The 16,182-nt window shown below is 41.7% G+C and overlaps 1 protein-coding gene across 1 annotated transcript in view; it reads right to left on the bottom strand.

Moving 5' to 3' along the window:
* Window positions 1–3,059: 3,059 nt before the first annotated feature.
* Window positions 3,060–16,182, bottom strand: part of Gabrg3 (gamma-aminobutyric acid (GABA) A receptor, gamma 3) — a 334,093-nt gene continuing 320,970 nt past the window's right edge. Inside the window, exons 7-10 of the mRNA XM_013012024.1 lie at window positions 10,230–10,382; window positions 7,851–8,047; window positions 7,296–7,355; window positions 3,060–3,451 (exon numbers count right to left, since the gene is read on the bottom strand). Coding sequence (XP_012867478.1) covers window positions 3,170–3,451; window positions 7,296–7,355; window positions 7,851–8,047; window positions 10,230–10,382 — 692 coding nt within the window. The 3' untranslated portion in view covers window positions 3,060–3,169. The remainder of the gene's footprint in view (window positions 3,452–7,295; window positions 7,356–7,850; window positions 8,048–10,229; window positions 10,383–16,182) is intronic.

Here is a 16,182-nt window from a genome sequence, read left to right as displayed (position 1 = left end):
CCTTGAGCTCTGCACCTGAGGCATGGAGACCCTAGAGGCCCATGGGAGCTATGACGGTGCAGGAATTATGATTGGATGGTGTGTTCTATAAAAGCCTGATGCTAGCAGAAAACTGTGTGTGTGTGTGTGTGTGTGTGTGTGTGTGCCTGATCTTGTGTTTGAGTAAAGACACAAGATTTTGAGTGCTTGACATTACACAGAGATCCTTTCCAAAGACAGAATTAGTGCCTGTACATCCTTAATCTTTTCTTTTTTCTGGACATTCTGTTATCTACCTCTTGGAATGTACCCTTTGATCTGTACACTGAGACTGTCCCCAGCTAATATCTACTCTCTAACCCATTAAAACTAGAGGACAGACAAAACTGTAGAGTGTTTTGTGTGTGTGTGTGTGGGGGGGTCTTTCCATAAACTCTTCCTCATCTTTTCTTTTCTTTTTTTTTCAGTCGTGGGACTTAAACTCTGGGCCTGGGTGTTGTCCCTCAGCTCTTCAGTTCAAGGCTAACGCTCTACCACTTGAGCCACAGCTCTACTTCCAGCTTTTGCTGCTTATGTGGTGCTGAGGAATTGAATTCAGGGCCTCATGCATGCAAGGCAAGCACTCTACCACTGAGCCACCTTCCCAACCCTTTCTCATCTTTTTTAGCTATATGAATATATGTTCAGTCATCTTTTCTCATCATCACAATGTCAGGTGGACAGAACTGGCACTGAGTGAGGCACACACATCTCTCCTGTATTTGGGGGCTGAAAAATTTCATCTCAGAAACTGAGATTGATAGGGAGGATATGAATGATATGCTCCAGGGAGATGTGTTGGTTCTTTTTTAGACAGACTTTCATAGTGGGAAGATGACTCAACATGTAGTCTAGTTCATGTTTTATTAAATGATCATCTCTTAAGACTCTTGATTTGAAGATTCCTCTTCATGGAATGGAAGCCATGATCAGGAAGATGGCTGAGGTTGGGAAGATTTCCAACCTGGATTCAGGAAAACAGAGGCTATTAAGATGTATGTCCTACATGTAAGATTCCTTAAGGGTTACTGAGTAGTATTGTATTAAGGTCAACATGCGACGAAATCTAGAGTATATTTTTTAAAAAAGTTTGAAGGTTTCCTCTCATAAAGGTTTACTTAAAAATCTTAGTTCTCTCTAGAACTTCTTTAAAAAAAATCTAACAGATTAATATTCTTCATACTGCTAAAAAAATTGTAATTTCATGACATGGGCAATTGTGTTCATACTGTTTGCTATTTCACTTAGTTCTGTGGAGGTCTTTGGTCAGACAGAGCCCCTCCTAGGTAAGCCTGCCAAAGATAGAAGGGGTTCTTTATGCTTGAGAGGAACAGGAAGACTTCCCCAATAGAGGAGAAATGCAATCCAAGCCAGCATTTTCAACTCATTTCCCCAGAAGCATTTATTATGTTTTTTAAATTGAAATTTGCTAAGAAGTAGCTAATTGACTTGTGGCTTACATTGAAAACTACCAAACCAAAAGACAAAGGGGAAATGAATTAAATATCTCACGCTACACAGACTTAAGTGGCCATTGAAAATGGGGTGGTCACATATCGATAATTTCACATTCACTTGGTGTAACACAGTATCAAAAAATATGATAGACAGACATACTTAATTTCAGTTTGCTTTTGTTTTTCCTGGTCTCTTCCACGCCCTATCCCTTTTTTCTGGTATGCAACGAATAAAGAATGTGAAATCATTTCCTTTATATAAGTATCTGAATAATGTTTTGCTTTTTGTTTTTGTTGTTCTGAGTGATGATAGTTATTCACAAAAGTAGCAAAATGCATGGTTTCCAATAAAGTGAATTCAGCTTCCCGTGTAAGGAAAATGAGAAACACAGCAATTTGGTACTAAAATTTAGTAATGTCAAAGCATTTACCTATCTAGTAGGACTTTTTCCTACCAATGGAAACAAGCTTGCAAAAAGTCACATGATGTGTTTACTGGCGTCCAGTTGTAACAAAGAACTAGTTTCAAGAAGCAGATCGGCTTTGTATTATAAAAATATCAAAAGAGTAATTGATTTGGGATGGTGGTAGATTGTTTTCTTTGGAAGTTTGCTATCGGTTCATATTTCAAAGTATAAAATAATTTTGCTCATCAAAATATACAACTGGTGATAACTGTTACCCCCCTTTTTTTGCATCTACATTGGCTTAGTGGAAAATGAATATTCACTAAGAAAAATCTGAAAGTCTATTTACATTTCTTTCACATTCTAGAAGGTATTTTCAGTATTCTGGTATGTCCTTCTTTGCAAGATGAAGACAATTATTGAACCCCTAACAGCCATCTATAAAGGGGACATGTTACAACTCAAATTCAACTAACCTAAGAACCCAATGTCCAAATTCTATTGAGTTTCAGGAGTTTGGAATACAGTGATTTCCTCTGAATCTTTGGAGATCATCAAACACCTTTTACTTCTGCTACAGACAGTTTTGGAAATCATATATCATATTTCCTATGTGTTCCAAGTGGAACTGTGTGTCAACAACACACAGACACACCTCCGCCCAGGACTAACAACACACAGACACCCCTCCTCCCAGGACTAACAACAATGGTGACAGGGCAGGAGGCTCACAGTGACAATGCCCAGCTGCTCCCACCTGAACCTGTGTGAATACAGAGCTCAGGCCACCATGATTCTGGCTCTCCCCAGGGAGCTATTCACCCAGAGGCTTGGTGCCAGGTGTGTGTGGGGGGAGGGGTGCACGGTGTTAATGGGGGCGGGCCTGAAAAAGCCTCTCGGGTATACGCTTGCATGATTTACACATTTCTTTGTGACCATAATTACCAGCTGCTTCCAATATCCTAAACCACACATGAACAGCAGCACCAAACCACAGATTCATTAAGGGATTAAGCAAGAATAGAATAACACTTGAAAATTCAGTTGCCATGGGTGAATGTATGTGTGTGTGCGTGTCTGTGTGTGTGAGAGAGAAATGCATATTGAAAATATTGGCCACACACTTCCAGTGCTGTTGAATGGTAACATAACTTCAGATAGGGTTGAGCAGCATCTCTCCTTGCTGCTCCCAATTAATTGGTGACTACTAGTCTGGGGGCAGGGAGCGGGTGACAGCAGGGGAAAAATATGAATCAAGTGCTCCTCACTCATCACGAAGGGAAAGCCTTAAAGATACAGGTACCCAACCCAATAGACCAGGTTAAAGAGCAGGAAGGACGTGGGGAAAAAGACGCGAGAGTAGGAGTCCAGCTCCGAGATGTCTATGTGAATCCGCCCTTTCCTCCAAGATCCCGATTTACATTCTTCATAGCAGCAGAAGAAACTCTGGCAGTCTTTGCCATCCAGACACTCATAAACACAGGTGTCTTCGAATTCCTGCCAGTACACGGAATTATTTAAAGTGATCATCGCAGGTGGCGGTGGCCTCATGTCAAGGAGAGAATAGTTCTGTAGGCAAAAAAAGAATTAACATCATAATCATCGGAAGATGCAAGGAAAACATCCCAAGAGAAATTCTGGGATGGGTACATCTGTGTGTGTGTGTGTGTGCGCGCGCACATGCGCGCTCGCAAGTGCGTGTGCGTGCTGGTCCTAGGGCTTGAACTCTGAGGCACTGTCCCTTAGCTTTAATTTTTTTTTTTTTAATCAAGGATAGCATACTCCACTTACGTTACAGCTCTACTTCTGGCTTTTGTGTGGTTAATTAGAGACAAGAGTCTTATGGACTTTCCAGCACTGGCCGGCTTCGAACTGTGATCCTCAGATGGCAGCCCCCTGAGTAGCCAGGATTACAGGCGTGAACCATCAAAGACTGACTGGGATCTGTACATGGTACATTTGCTACTAGGTAAAGGAAACGAAGGGCAGTCATCCTATTCTCCAGTTTGACAGCATCTGGCCAGATCACTCTTTCTGCCGTTGTAACTCAGATGCCGGGAAAACTACATGGCAGTATCAAACTCTATCACCCGGATTATTGAGGAGGGAGGATGAGCACATTTCCAAATGGATGTTAGCCCCTTCAAGCCTCTTGTCTGGCCACTGTCCGGCTGACTTGTGGCAAACAAGGACATCTTACATAGTTCTTTCTCTAATGTGAAACAAGTATACATCAAAGTGCTCAGAGAAGCTGAGTGTAGGTGGCTCATGCCTGTCATCCTAGCTGCTCAGGGAGGCTGAGAGCTGAGCATCAAGGTTTGAAGACAGCTCAGGCAAGAACATCTGTGAGAATTTCATCTTCAGTTAATCAGCAGAAAGCCAGAAGGGGGAGATGTGATTCAGGTAGTAGAGCCCTAGCCTTGAGCATGAGAGCACACTCTCCTGGGTTCAAGCACCAGTACAAGTACAAAATAATAATAATAATGATAATACATATTTAAAAAGGGGGCTGGGAAGGTGGCTCAGTGGTAGAGTGCTTGCCTCGCGTGCACGAGGCCCTGGGTTTGATTCCTCAGCCCCACATAAGCAGAAAGAGCCAGAAGTAGTGCTGTGGCTCAAGTGGTAGAATGCTAGCCTTGAGCTGAAGAGCTGAGGGACAGCACCCAGGCCCAGAATTCAGGCCCCATGACTGACAAAGAAAAATAAAGAAAAAAGAAAAAAAGAACCTCTGTAGGTGAGAGGACAGCTCATCAAAAATTGGTGATTTCAATAAGCTGCAAGAAAGTAGCAGAAAGGTTTCATGCCTTCATTGCAGGACCTGAAATCCTATGGTCACTAAAACCTAAAAGACACTTTATACAATATTCAAGACAGCGCTCTGTCTTGATAGTTTCAGGATTTAAGATGACATGAATTCCATTTTACAAGGTAGAAAAAAACGAAGTTAGAATGTTCACAGCCTTTACATGGCTACACCTTATATTGTTTAAGCTGTTTCTTTACATTTCTCATGAATATTTCAAACCATCTAAGACAGTGGTTTTAATGAATACTTTCTAGGTCATCTTTGGCTAGAGCTGGGTCCTGGATTTATTCCTCTTTTGTGTATAATGTAACCCTGGCACCTTCTTAAATCATTATTATGCTTCCCAGGCACAAGCAAAGTACAGGAGCTTTCTATCTGGTATTTTAGGAAACTGAGGCACAGAGAAGTGAGGACCACTTGCCCAAACCACCGAAGTGATTGCTCATGGAGCCTGGGTCCTTGCCTCTCATCACTGAAGGGGGAGGGTGCTGTTCATCTCTGCTTTTTTTCTTGTGAATAATGGCAGAGTTAAAATGGTGACAATTCTTACGTAATAGCTGAAAAATCTCATTTTTCTTTGGCTGTACTCTGAGCTCTGGGCTGAAGGTTTCTTTGATTTTTTTTTTTGTGTCTTCTCACCTGGTCTGACACTCTTGGTTTATAAATTGTTTTGTTTTATTTTTCTTTGTGCTTTCTTCAAGGTCATTAAACACATCCCCTGATTTTTTTTTCAAGTCTCCTAGCTTTGAGGACATTTCTTTTTTCTTCTCTGCATTAAAGGATTTCTTTATTTTGTCAGTATCATTTCTACACCAAAGATGTCAATATTTCTTTCCTTCAACTCCCCACCCCCTGGCTGTGTGTGAAATACGTGTCCTTGGAGTCCTGATTTGTACCATGCAGGCACCCTCTTCCTTCCCTTCTGTTTCAGTCTGGTTCTATTTGGAAGCCTCTGCTGGCTTCCCAGAGCTGTAAGAACGCCATGCCCACTAACCTTCTGCCAGCACGCCCCTGATTCTACACTTCCAGAGTACAAATAATAAGAGTCTCCTTATGAAACAAGACCAAGATGTATTCAATTACCATATCCTTGTGATGACGAGGCACAAAGCACGCTGGGAATTCCTGTACCTAAAGGGAGGAAAGTCCTGACAATTTCCATCATGCAAACTTTGTCCTATGATAAAAGTGGTAGTGCATTGTAGAGGTTTATTGAGACATTTCTCAATTTTTCATGAGAACTACGTTCCAGCCTTAACTGTTTGCTAAAGGTTCAGGTGCAGTAATCATTGAAAAACAAAAGATTTGTTTTGAAACTGTCCAACAACAGGACTTAATTCTTCCACTCTCCTCATCTGTAGGAGGTGTTGTTGTGAGCACACAACGAGCTGAAATTCTTAGACGTGTATTGGAAAGCAAAAAGTTGGAAATGAAAAGCTAACAAATTTGACAACGTGAATCTTAAAATAATGTATGTATAACAAGGCACAGGAGCTGGGCACTGGTGGCTCATGTCTGTAATCCTAGCTCCTCAGGAGGTTGAGATCCAAGGATTACAGTTCAAAACCAGCCTGGGTAGAAAAGCCTATGAGACTCTTATTTCCCATGAACTGCCAAAAAGCCAAAAGTAGAACTGTGGCTCAAGTAGTGGAGCCCTAGCCTTGAGCAGAAAATCTCAGGAACAGTGCCCAGGCTCTGAGTTCAAGCCCCAGGATCAGGACCAGAACCCCCCTCATCCCCTCCCTGAAAAATCAAACACAGAAAAATGCCTGTGCTAATGTTGCCAATGAAAACTGGACTGTAAACCACATTACAAACACTTGTTAGTGGCCCTCATGTGTTCAACAGGTAACAGTACAAATTTCAAATTTTCTATCAAATGCTATAAATAAAATAATAGTATATAATAACTGGCAGATGTCTACTTTACAATACTAATAAAATTTAAAAGATAATGAAAAGCATCCCACCAAGAAAAAAAGAGAAAGGAATGCAAATAAAAGGAAGCCATTGGAATGATTTCTTCCTATCACTAACCAAATGCCAACAAGGAAAGTGAGTGGGGGCATTTGTTTGGTTTTTCCAACCAAATGCGAGAGGGTTTGAAGAGGTGATGTGGCCAGCCTTGGGGGCTGGTGGGAGGCCATTTGACAAAGACCATGCAGTCCTTCAGTGTCTAGAAATCTGTAACTTAAGGGAAAGAGTGCCTGCCTGTCTGGCAAAATGTGAGGCCTTGAGTTCAAATCCTAGTACCACCAGCAAAATAAATAAATAAATAAATATATATATATATATATACACACACACACATACATATATAGACATATATATGTATGCATATGTGTATGTATATATGTATGCATATGTGCATACCATGCACCAATTCCTGGGTAGGAGTGTGATTAGTTTTTTCTTCCAGTTTGCAAATGTTCTAAGATGCTTTTTTTTTTTTTTCAGAAAAAATAGTACCAAAACATGTTCAAGGGAGCACGTGCAGTATTACCAGTACTCAGTACATGTGTATGTGAGCAGGAACGTATCTTTCAGGTGCAAGTTTGATTTAGTCAACCGACTCAAGAATACTGGCACCCATCAGGCAATACATACGGAGGGCGTCTGGAGGCTTATGCGCTCGTGAATCCACCTTGAGGAATCTGGATGTAATAGCTATGCGAAAAGAAAAAAAAGTAATGAGAAAACTGCTGTGGATGTCTGCCCCCCAATCACCTTATTGCAGGCCATCTTTAAGGTCCATATACACTAACCCTAGTTGGGGGAGATGCTACACAGTTCTAATGCTAGCTACCCAAGAGCCAGAGGTAGGAGGACCAAGGTTTGAGGCCAGCCCAGGTAAAGTTAACAAGGCACTACTTCAGAAAGAAAAACAAAAGGGAGGCAAGAACATGGTTTGAGTGGTAAAGAGCTCGCTAGTAAATGGGCAAACTTGGGTTTAATCACTACTATTGCAAAACAAAACAAACAACAACAAGCAATCTGGAGATGTGGAAGGCCAAGCTTATCAATTCCTATTACATTACATACACAGTTAACCACTTTGGATTCTTAGGAATCCAACGGGAAATTGTGTGTGTGTGTGTTTTTCAGGAACGTGTCCAGCCCTTCCTAGAAAAAAGAAAGCATGTTGCCTCCTCTGTCCCTCACCGATGTTTTCTTCTTCGTGACTACAGGTTTCCTACAGCTCGAGTAGTAATTCAGGGTGGCGTACTCCATCAGGGCAGCAAAGACGAACAGGAAACACACGGTCACGAAGAGGTCCATGGCGGTGACGTAGGACACTCGAGGGAGGGACTTCCTGGCGATGGTGCTGAGAGTGGTCATGGTTAGCACCGTGGTGATGCCTGCACAGGGAACAGTCACCAGATTATAGAGCACACCATGCAACCAAAGCAGAAGATCCAGCTCTCCTCTCTCCACGGGTATGTCACCGAACCTTGCTGACTCCTGCGTGCAGCTCTCCTTATTAATGTTTGCATAGTTTATAAGCAAAGTTGCATCCTCCTCCTCCTCCTCCTCATCATCATCATTATATTATTTTGGTGCTGGTACTGGAGCATGAACTCAGGACTTAGGGGCTGTCCTTCAGCGTTGTCGCTCTAGGCAGGTGCTTTACCATTTGAACCACAGCTCTACTTTATGGCTTGTTAGTGATCAACTGGAGATAAAAAGTGTCACAGGTTTTCCTGCCGAAGCTGACTTCAAACTGTGATCTTATCTCTGCCTCCTGACTAGCTGCGATTGCAGGTGTGAACCACCAGGGCCTGGTATCTCCTCCCCTCTTCCCTTTTGACCCCCTTTCCTTTCTCTTTCTTTTTATTTTGTTCATGGTACTGGGGCTTCAAACTAGGACCTCATTGCTCTTGCTTGGCCTTTTTGCTCAAAGCTGGCACTCTACCACTTCAGCCACAACTCCACTTCTAGCTTTTTGCTGGTTAAACAGGAGATTTTTCTCCTTGGGCTGGCTTCAGAGATCCTCAAATCTGAGCCTCCTAAGTAGCTGGGATAAAAGTGTGAGTCCCTGACATTAGGTTTTTATATGCTTTTCTAATTCATGATAATTTCAGTTTACCAGGGCATAATAGTGTTTTACATTGAGGAACATCTTCACCTAACATGACTATTTGATTCATTTAATAATCCTCTTATAGTTTGACATTTTTCTTTTAAATATTTTTAAATAAAGATACATTATGTGGTATTTCATAATTCACATTTTTCCTCCTGCCATAGGCCCTCTCTCCCTTCTTTTATTCCTCCCTCCCTCCCTCCCTCCCTTTCTCCCTTCCTTCCTTCTTTCCTTCCTTCCTTCCTTCCTCCCTTCCTCTTGCTTCTTTCTTTCTTCTGTCCTATTCAACCTGTACACTCCTACCAATTTCCAAGGCCCCATCTCACTCTTCCTGAGCTGACACACCTCCACAGTGTGAGCAGGTGTGATCTATGCTAAGACTCCACCTTCTGTGTACCTCAAGATTTTTGTAGTAACACAAATCAGCTTTTTAAATCAGTGTAGTGAGTTGAGGGCTGGTGGCTCAGGTCTTTAACCCCAGCTACTCACTCAAGAGACTGAGATATGAGGATAGTGGTTCCAAGCCAGCCTGGGCAAGAAAATCAATAAGACTCTTCTCTCCAGTGAACTCACAAAAAAAATTGCCAAAACTATGGCTCAAGTAGTAGAATTCCAGCAGTGAGAAAAAAGGCTAAATAGAAGCATGAGGTCTTGGGATGGGAGGGTGGCTCAGTGGTAGAGTGCTCACCTCGCATGCATGAGGCCCTAGTTCGATTCCTCAGTACCACATAAACAGAAAAGGCTGGAAGTAGTGCTGTGGCTCAAGTAGTAGAGCACTTGCCTTGAGCTGAAGAGCTGAGGTACAATGCCCAGGTCCAGAGTTCAAGCCCCACAACCGACAAAAAACAAAAACATGAGGTCTTGAGTTCAACCCTCAGTGCTAACTAGCATGCATACAAAAAATAATCAATGTAGTGGAAAAAGAATTTCAGGGTCTTTGTTTCATACTATAGGGAAACACATTTTATATGAAATGCAGTGAATGATGGAGTAGTTGTAATTATATATATATATATATATACACACATATACATATACACATACATATATGTATGTATAAAGAGTCAGGTGCTGATGGCACGTATCTGTACTCTTAGCTACTCAGGAGGATGAGATCTGAGTCTTGAAGTTCAAAGCCAGCCCAGGCAGGAAATCTATGAAACTCTTAATCTCCAATTAACCACCAAAAAGCTGGAAGTGGAGTTGTGACTCAAGTGATAGAGCATAAAAGCTAAAATGCAGCATCCAGGCTCTGAGTTGCGCCCCATTATCAACACCAGAAAATACTAAATAAAAAATTTTAAAAAGTACGAATATAAATAAAAAAATTAAAAAGGGGAAAAAACAAGGAAAAAAGAACCCCTAGCTCCTAGTTACATCTATTACATTTGAAGATGTTTATGAATGCTCCTATATTAAACTTGCCCAAGATGAAGGAAGGTTTTTATGAAACTTACCTAATGCTGTTCTGGCAGGTGTAGCATCTTTTTTGATCCAGAATGACACCCAGGATAGAACCACCGTCAGGATACAGGGAATATATGTCTGAATGGTGAAATACCCCATTCTTCTACTCAATTCAAAATAGATAGTCATGACAACATAATCACCTGGAATGAAACATGATAAAAAATTAAGAACTATTGTCAGGCATTAAAAAATTATGCAGAGAACTAATTTATCATTTACTTTGCAAAATGAATAACTAGACAAAGAGAGCAATATCAAATCAGGAAAATGATCAACATGTGGGTGTTCTTAAACTGAAATTTTACAGCAGACATAGCTTTATGTGAGGCATTTTACTGCTCATGGAACAGACAGGAAAATAAATTGATATTAATCGATAGAGGAAGCAAACTTGCACATATGATCCACAGCAAGCCATGATTTGATAAACTCTTCTTAGTATAGTTTATTTGTATGTTGTATAATTAAAATCAAGGGTAACAGGTAAACTCAACCCTCAGAGCATTTTTTTGTTTGTTTGTTTTGTTTTTGGTGCCAATCCTGGGTCTTGAACTCAAGGCCTACATACTGTCCTTGAAATGTTTTTGCTCAAGGCTAATAAGGTACCACTTGAGCCGCGGCTCCACTTCCTTTTATTTATTTATTTTTGTGGTTAATTGAAAATAAGAGTCTCATGGACTTTCCTGCCTGAGCTGGTTTTAACCTTTAATCCTCAGACCTCAGCCTCCTGAGTAGCTAGGATTTCAGACTTCAGCCACTGGCTGAGAGCCAGTCATTTTAAGGAATATTATTCAAGAATAATAGAGTTATTGTATACATAAACTCATGGGAACATTTTACATTTTTATTTTCCTATACTCTAGCTTCTACAATATTGCTATCCATTTTTTTTTGTCTTTTAGGCAACCTCCTGCTGAATTGTTCTCTCCTTAACTTCCCCATTTAGGTCCTCTAGTCCTCTAGCTGCTGGATTCAACTTTCCAGAACTGAACTATCATCTGCACCTGGACACCTGCTTTTCTCACGTGCTCAAGGTAGACAATCAGAAGCTATCATTGACTCCCCCTCGCTTGTCAACAGTTTTAGCCACCACCTCACTCTCAAATTCCTCTCCTGCTAGGCATCACTACCGTCTCCATCACAGTTCTAGCAGTCTCTCCACATCCAATGCTCTTCTGCTCCCTGCCATTCTATGTCCTGTCTCCAGAAGGATCATTACTCAAATACAAAGATCACCATAGCCTTCTCTTTCAACCCTTCACTAACATCATGGGATCCTTGTACAGCATTCACATGTTTACTGTACTCTACACCACTGCAAGGATAAGATCTTACCCCTTAACCTGGTTTCTTGGCATAAGCAATGCCCTTTTAAGAGGCAGCTGCCATCTCCTAAATTGGTAAGCAACTCTCACTGTCTGCTTGTTCTTTCAGTTAAGCCTCATCATGCAATCCCATTGAAAGGACAACTCGTTGCAGTAGAGGTACATCCTGTTCTAACTTGTTCCTGCTTTTTGTCTGGGTGTTCTGCATTAGAGTAATTGATTGAGTAAAAGAATTCTTGATGCCATTTCAAAGGAGCCAATCACTTAAGATTGTGAACCTAAGTTCTGGCCAATCAGAAGAGGAGGCAGTGGCGGACCGCTCACCCAGCGTGCAGTCGAATCAGACTCTTGTGGGTGGCACATCCTTCTGCAGGAGTAGGATTTGCCTTGCCAAGCAAGTCCTCAGTCTTGGCTTTCATTCTGTAGCGACATTCCAGGTCCCCAGATCCATTCCTAACACCACCTTTGCATGAAACACTCTGTGGTCTACATTGGTGCACAGACTTGTCAAGATCCCTCCCCCAGGCCTCCTAACCCCTCCCTTTCCTTCTGCCTAAAATGTTCGGCGTCCATTCTTGTCCCCCCCAAGTCTTCCTTCACACCCTCCCAATGACGGTGGTGAATTTTATCTTCAGAATTGCTAGTACTTGTCTTCAAATGGTTTGGGTTATAGACTATATCCCACTTTGTTTACCAGTATCACCTGATGATAAGCAATCCATGAATATTTATTGGGTGGAAAAGAATACCACTTTCATTTAAGATTGGCAGGGAGATTAGTGGAGTCCACCTGAGAGCTATGATTTTTCAATAAACTGAAATTGTGTTTGCTGGATGCTTTTTGTTCTATTATAGCAATAGGCAAGGAATGTTGATTTTTTTCAAAGAACAACATTAATTTGGGGACCACTTTTCCAAGAAACATTTAAAATCTCAAGCAAATTAGCATTTGAAGACAAAGGACTCAGGATGACTCAACTGAGCTGATAAAAGAACACAAAATGAAGCCAAAGTGACATCACTTATTCTGGGGGAGGGGGAAGAATGTAATTGAATTATGCTGCTTTTTTTCCCAAATGACCATTAATTTTTTTTGACACAAAATTTCAGACAAAGCTGGAGGAGGAAAAACAAACAAAAACAAAATAATGCATGACAAATCGCCCTAGGAGTGATGCAGGGAGCCCAGATGGAATATGCGAAGAATGAGGTGGCTTCTGCAATTGCCAGCGTCATACATCTTATGTCAGAGACAGATGGACAGTTCCAACGCAAACGCACATTCTGATTTAGCAAATCCATCTGCTTTCTTCCTACCTGAAGGGAAGGGATGCCAACCCTCCCTGAGATCCCGGCTTAACTGAGAGATCTTCCTGGACACTAGGCACCCTGCACGTTACTGAGCACTGGTGCTAGACGGCGGTGTGAGTGACAGAGCAGTAGCAGCTCCAGTCAAAGTCCCTGTATTGGGTGTGTGGATGGAGGACTGTAGGAAGCTATCAGTGATAGGTAAGAGGGTGGAAAAAATACCTTTTATAGTTACTGAAAGGGAATGATGGCTACTTTATTTATTTACTTACTTACTTATTTATTTATTGTGTGCCTGTCCTGGGGTTTGAACTCAGGGCAGAGGCATTGTTCCTGAGTTATTTTTTGCTCAAGGCTAGGTCTCTAACACTTGATCTACAGCTCTGTTTCTGGCTTTGTTGGCCAGCGGCGGCAGGGGTGGGGGGTGGGGCATTAATCAGAGATCAGAGTCTTACAAACTTTTCGACATGAGCTGGGTTTGAACCATAGTTCTCAGATCTCAGCCTCCTAGGTAGCTAGGATTACAGGAGTGAGCCATTCTTACCTGGCTAAGAATGTTTGCTATGTTTTTTTAAAAAATGCAAATCAGCCAGCTGCTGGTGGCTCATACCTGTAGTCCTAGCTACTCAAATGGCTGAGATCTGAAGATCTAGGTTGGAAGTCAGCCTGGGCAGAAACATATGTGCAACTCTTGTCTCCAATAAACCAGCAAAATCCCGGAAGTAAAGGTATGGCTCAAATGATAGAGCACCAGCCTTGAGCAGAAGGAACATACAAGAAAATGAGGCCCTGAGTTCAAGTCCTGGAATATACACACATGTGTGCATGCACACACACACACACACAAAACTAACCAGACGGTAGGTAATACCCTTTAGGCCATCCCCTAAAATAACATTTCAAACAAATTCAAATTTAAAAAATTAAATTCACTATTGAAAAATTTTAAATTCACTAGTTTTAAAATTCTGTCAATCAAGTGATGTCAATTTTAAAAGTATCGTCCTATTTTAAGTAAAAAAAGATCATCCCAGAAAATTTAGAAAAGTCTTTTTGTAGAATTCTTTATATTATCTCCGTTGCTAATGCTTTGGAAATAAACCTGTCAGGATATGAAATACGGATGCTGGGTCAAAGTAACAATGTCTAGTCCTTACTGGAGTCTTCATGGGTCACGGGGCTTTTTATCCAGCTCTGAAAACCCTAGACATGAGATAGGCCATTCTTCGAATTGCAGATAGATCATGCTGTTTAGTCCCAGGAAAGTTTTGCTACAGAGAATGCTCGCCCCTGAGGAGTCCCCTAGATGGTTTGCTTTGCTCACCCCTGGTTGTTCCCCTAGATGGTTTGCTTTGCTTAACACTTTTGTTAAGGCTTGGTTCCTACCACAAGCATGTGGTTTTTACCTTTAAAAGCTTTGTGCAAGCTACTTTCTGGGCTGCAGGTCTTTGAGACAGGAGTCTACCTGCAGTTGCCATCTTTCTAATAACGACTCCTGATTCTAATAAAGACTCCCAATTCAACCTCTCAAGATACGGCTTCTCTGTTTCTCATGGTCACGTTCCCATATAACATATATATCATCCTCTGTGTATATATGTGTGTGTCTGTGTGTCTGTGTGTGAGAGAAAGACAGACAGACAGAGACAGAGAAGGTTGGAAGCTAATATATAATTTCAAACATCCTAATGAGTCCAAGGACTAGCCACTTCTTCTAGAATTTACCCCAGCATTTTTGCTGTAGCATACCATTTCAAAGCCATTATTCATTATTATTTCAAAGTCATTATTTCACGGTCACACCTCATTTTATAAGAGGTACTAAAACCATCCTTTAAATCCTCTTAAGCATGAAGGCAATTTTTTCCATTCTGAGGTAATCTTTTCTTTCCTTCTCTCCCTGTTTTGATGTCTTTGCAAAATAGCCTAAAGTTACTAGTCCCACCCCTAAAACCAGTCAGCACCCAGTAATTAGCAAGTAATAGTCATCTTGGCTCAAAAAATGTCTTATCTTCCCCCATTTTTGTCTTCAGGTTCCCCCTGTCTTTTTGTTTTCTTTGTGTCATCTGTTCAGGAGTGTTAGGAAAATGGAGGAGAAAGGAAAAGTCTGGAGTTAAGTCTCAAAAGGCCAGAGTTAGTCTCAACAGGCAGTGAGGTGCAGCAACCTTCCCACGGGAGTGGAGGTTGTGCCAGGAGGTGGGGTTGGAGTTGGAGTTGGGCTTTTATGGGGTCTGAACAAAGAGACACAGATTAAGGCAAAGGATATTGGGGCTAGAGGAGGCAAGGACTTCCAGGGAGGCCCACAGTGGAATGTGACAGCCAGGCTCAGGTCACATTGCCCCACCTGTATGGCAAGCAGGTTTGTGTGGAACAGAGGTCTGATCCACAAAAAACAAGTACTGTTGGGTAGATGTCTACTTCCTAAATGATATTCGGTGACTAAACTCAGCCCATCTGTTTCACAAGAAGGTGTCTTGATGCAGAAGACAGTATGGAGTTTTCTAATGAAAACTGCCATGTTTACAATACAACCTATGATTCATGTTTACCAGAAAAGTTGGGAGTCCAACATTAACTGGGCTCTAACTGGGAAAAGAGAATTGAAATTGAAGGTGACTCCTAATGATCAGAGAAATAAAGGAGAAAATAAAGCAAATGTCCTCAACAACCAAGTTTTAAAATCTGAAAAAGAATAGAGAATTTAGGAGTGAAAAGGAGTGTATCCAGGCTTTGCTTCAGAAGCCACACTAGCTGGGGAAAGAAAGGTATAGCCTAGAAAGGAACCAATGTGAGTCCAGTTAGCTGAGGGAAAGTTAAACAATGACATTCCATGCAAGATGAAGGGAAGGAGGAGGAATATAGATGGAAACAGCGAGAGGGGAGGAAGGGAAAAAAGGAAGGGAGAGGGAGCAAAAAGAGGAAGGAAAGAAGCAAGAAAGGGAAGGAGGGATGGAAGAAGAGAGGGAAAGGTAGAAATGAAGGAAAAGAAAACAAAGAAGGAGGAAAGAACAGGGACTGGAAGGGAAGGAGAAGGAAGGGAGTAAGGAAAAGAAGGAGGGAAATAGAAAAAAGAAAAAAGGAAGGAAGAAAGAAAGGGGAAAAGGAATGACCATAAAAATAATAATTAGGGACTGGGAAGGTGGCTCAGTGGTAGAGCGCTTGCCTTGCATGCATGAGGCCCTGGGTTTGATTCCTCAGCACCATATAAGCAAAAAGGAAAAAGCCGGAAGTGGCACTGTGGCTCAAGTGGTAGAGTGCTAGCCTTGAGCTGAAGAGCTGAGGGACAGCGCCCAGGCCCAGAGTTCAG

This window comes from Dipodomys ordii, unplaced genomic scaffold, assembly GCF_000151885.1.
Source record: "Dipodomys ordii isolate 6190 unplaced genomic scaffold, Dord_2.0 Scaffold15, whole genome shotgun sequence".
Classification (NCBI taxonomy): Eukaryota; Metazoa; Chordata; class Mammalia; order Rodentia; family Heteromyidae; genus Dipodomys; species Dipodomys ordii.
Note: the sequence above shows the minus strand (reverse complement) of the source record. Positions and strands in the feature narration are given on the sequence as shown.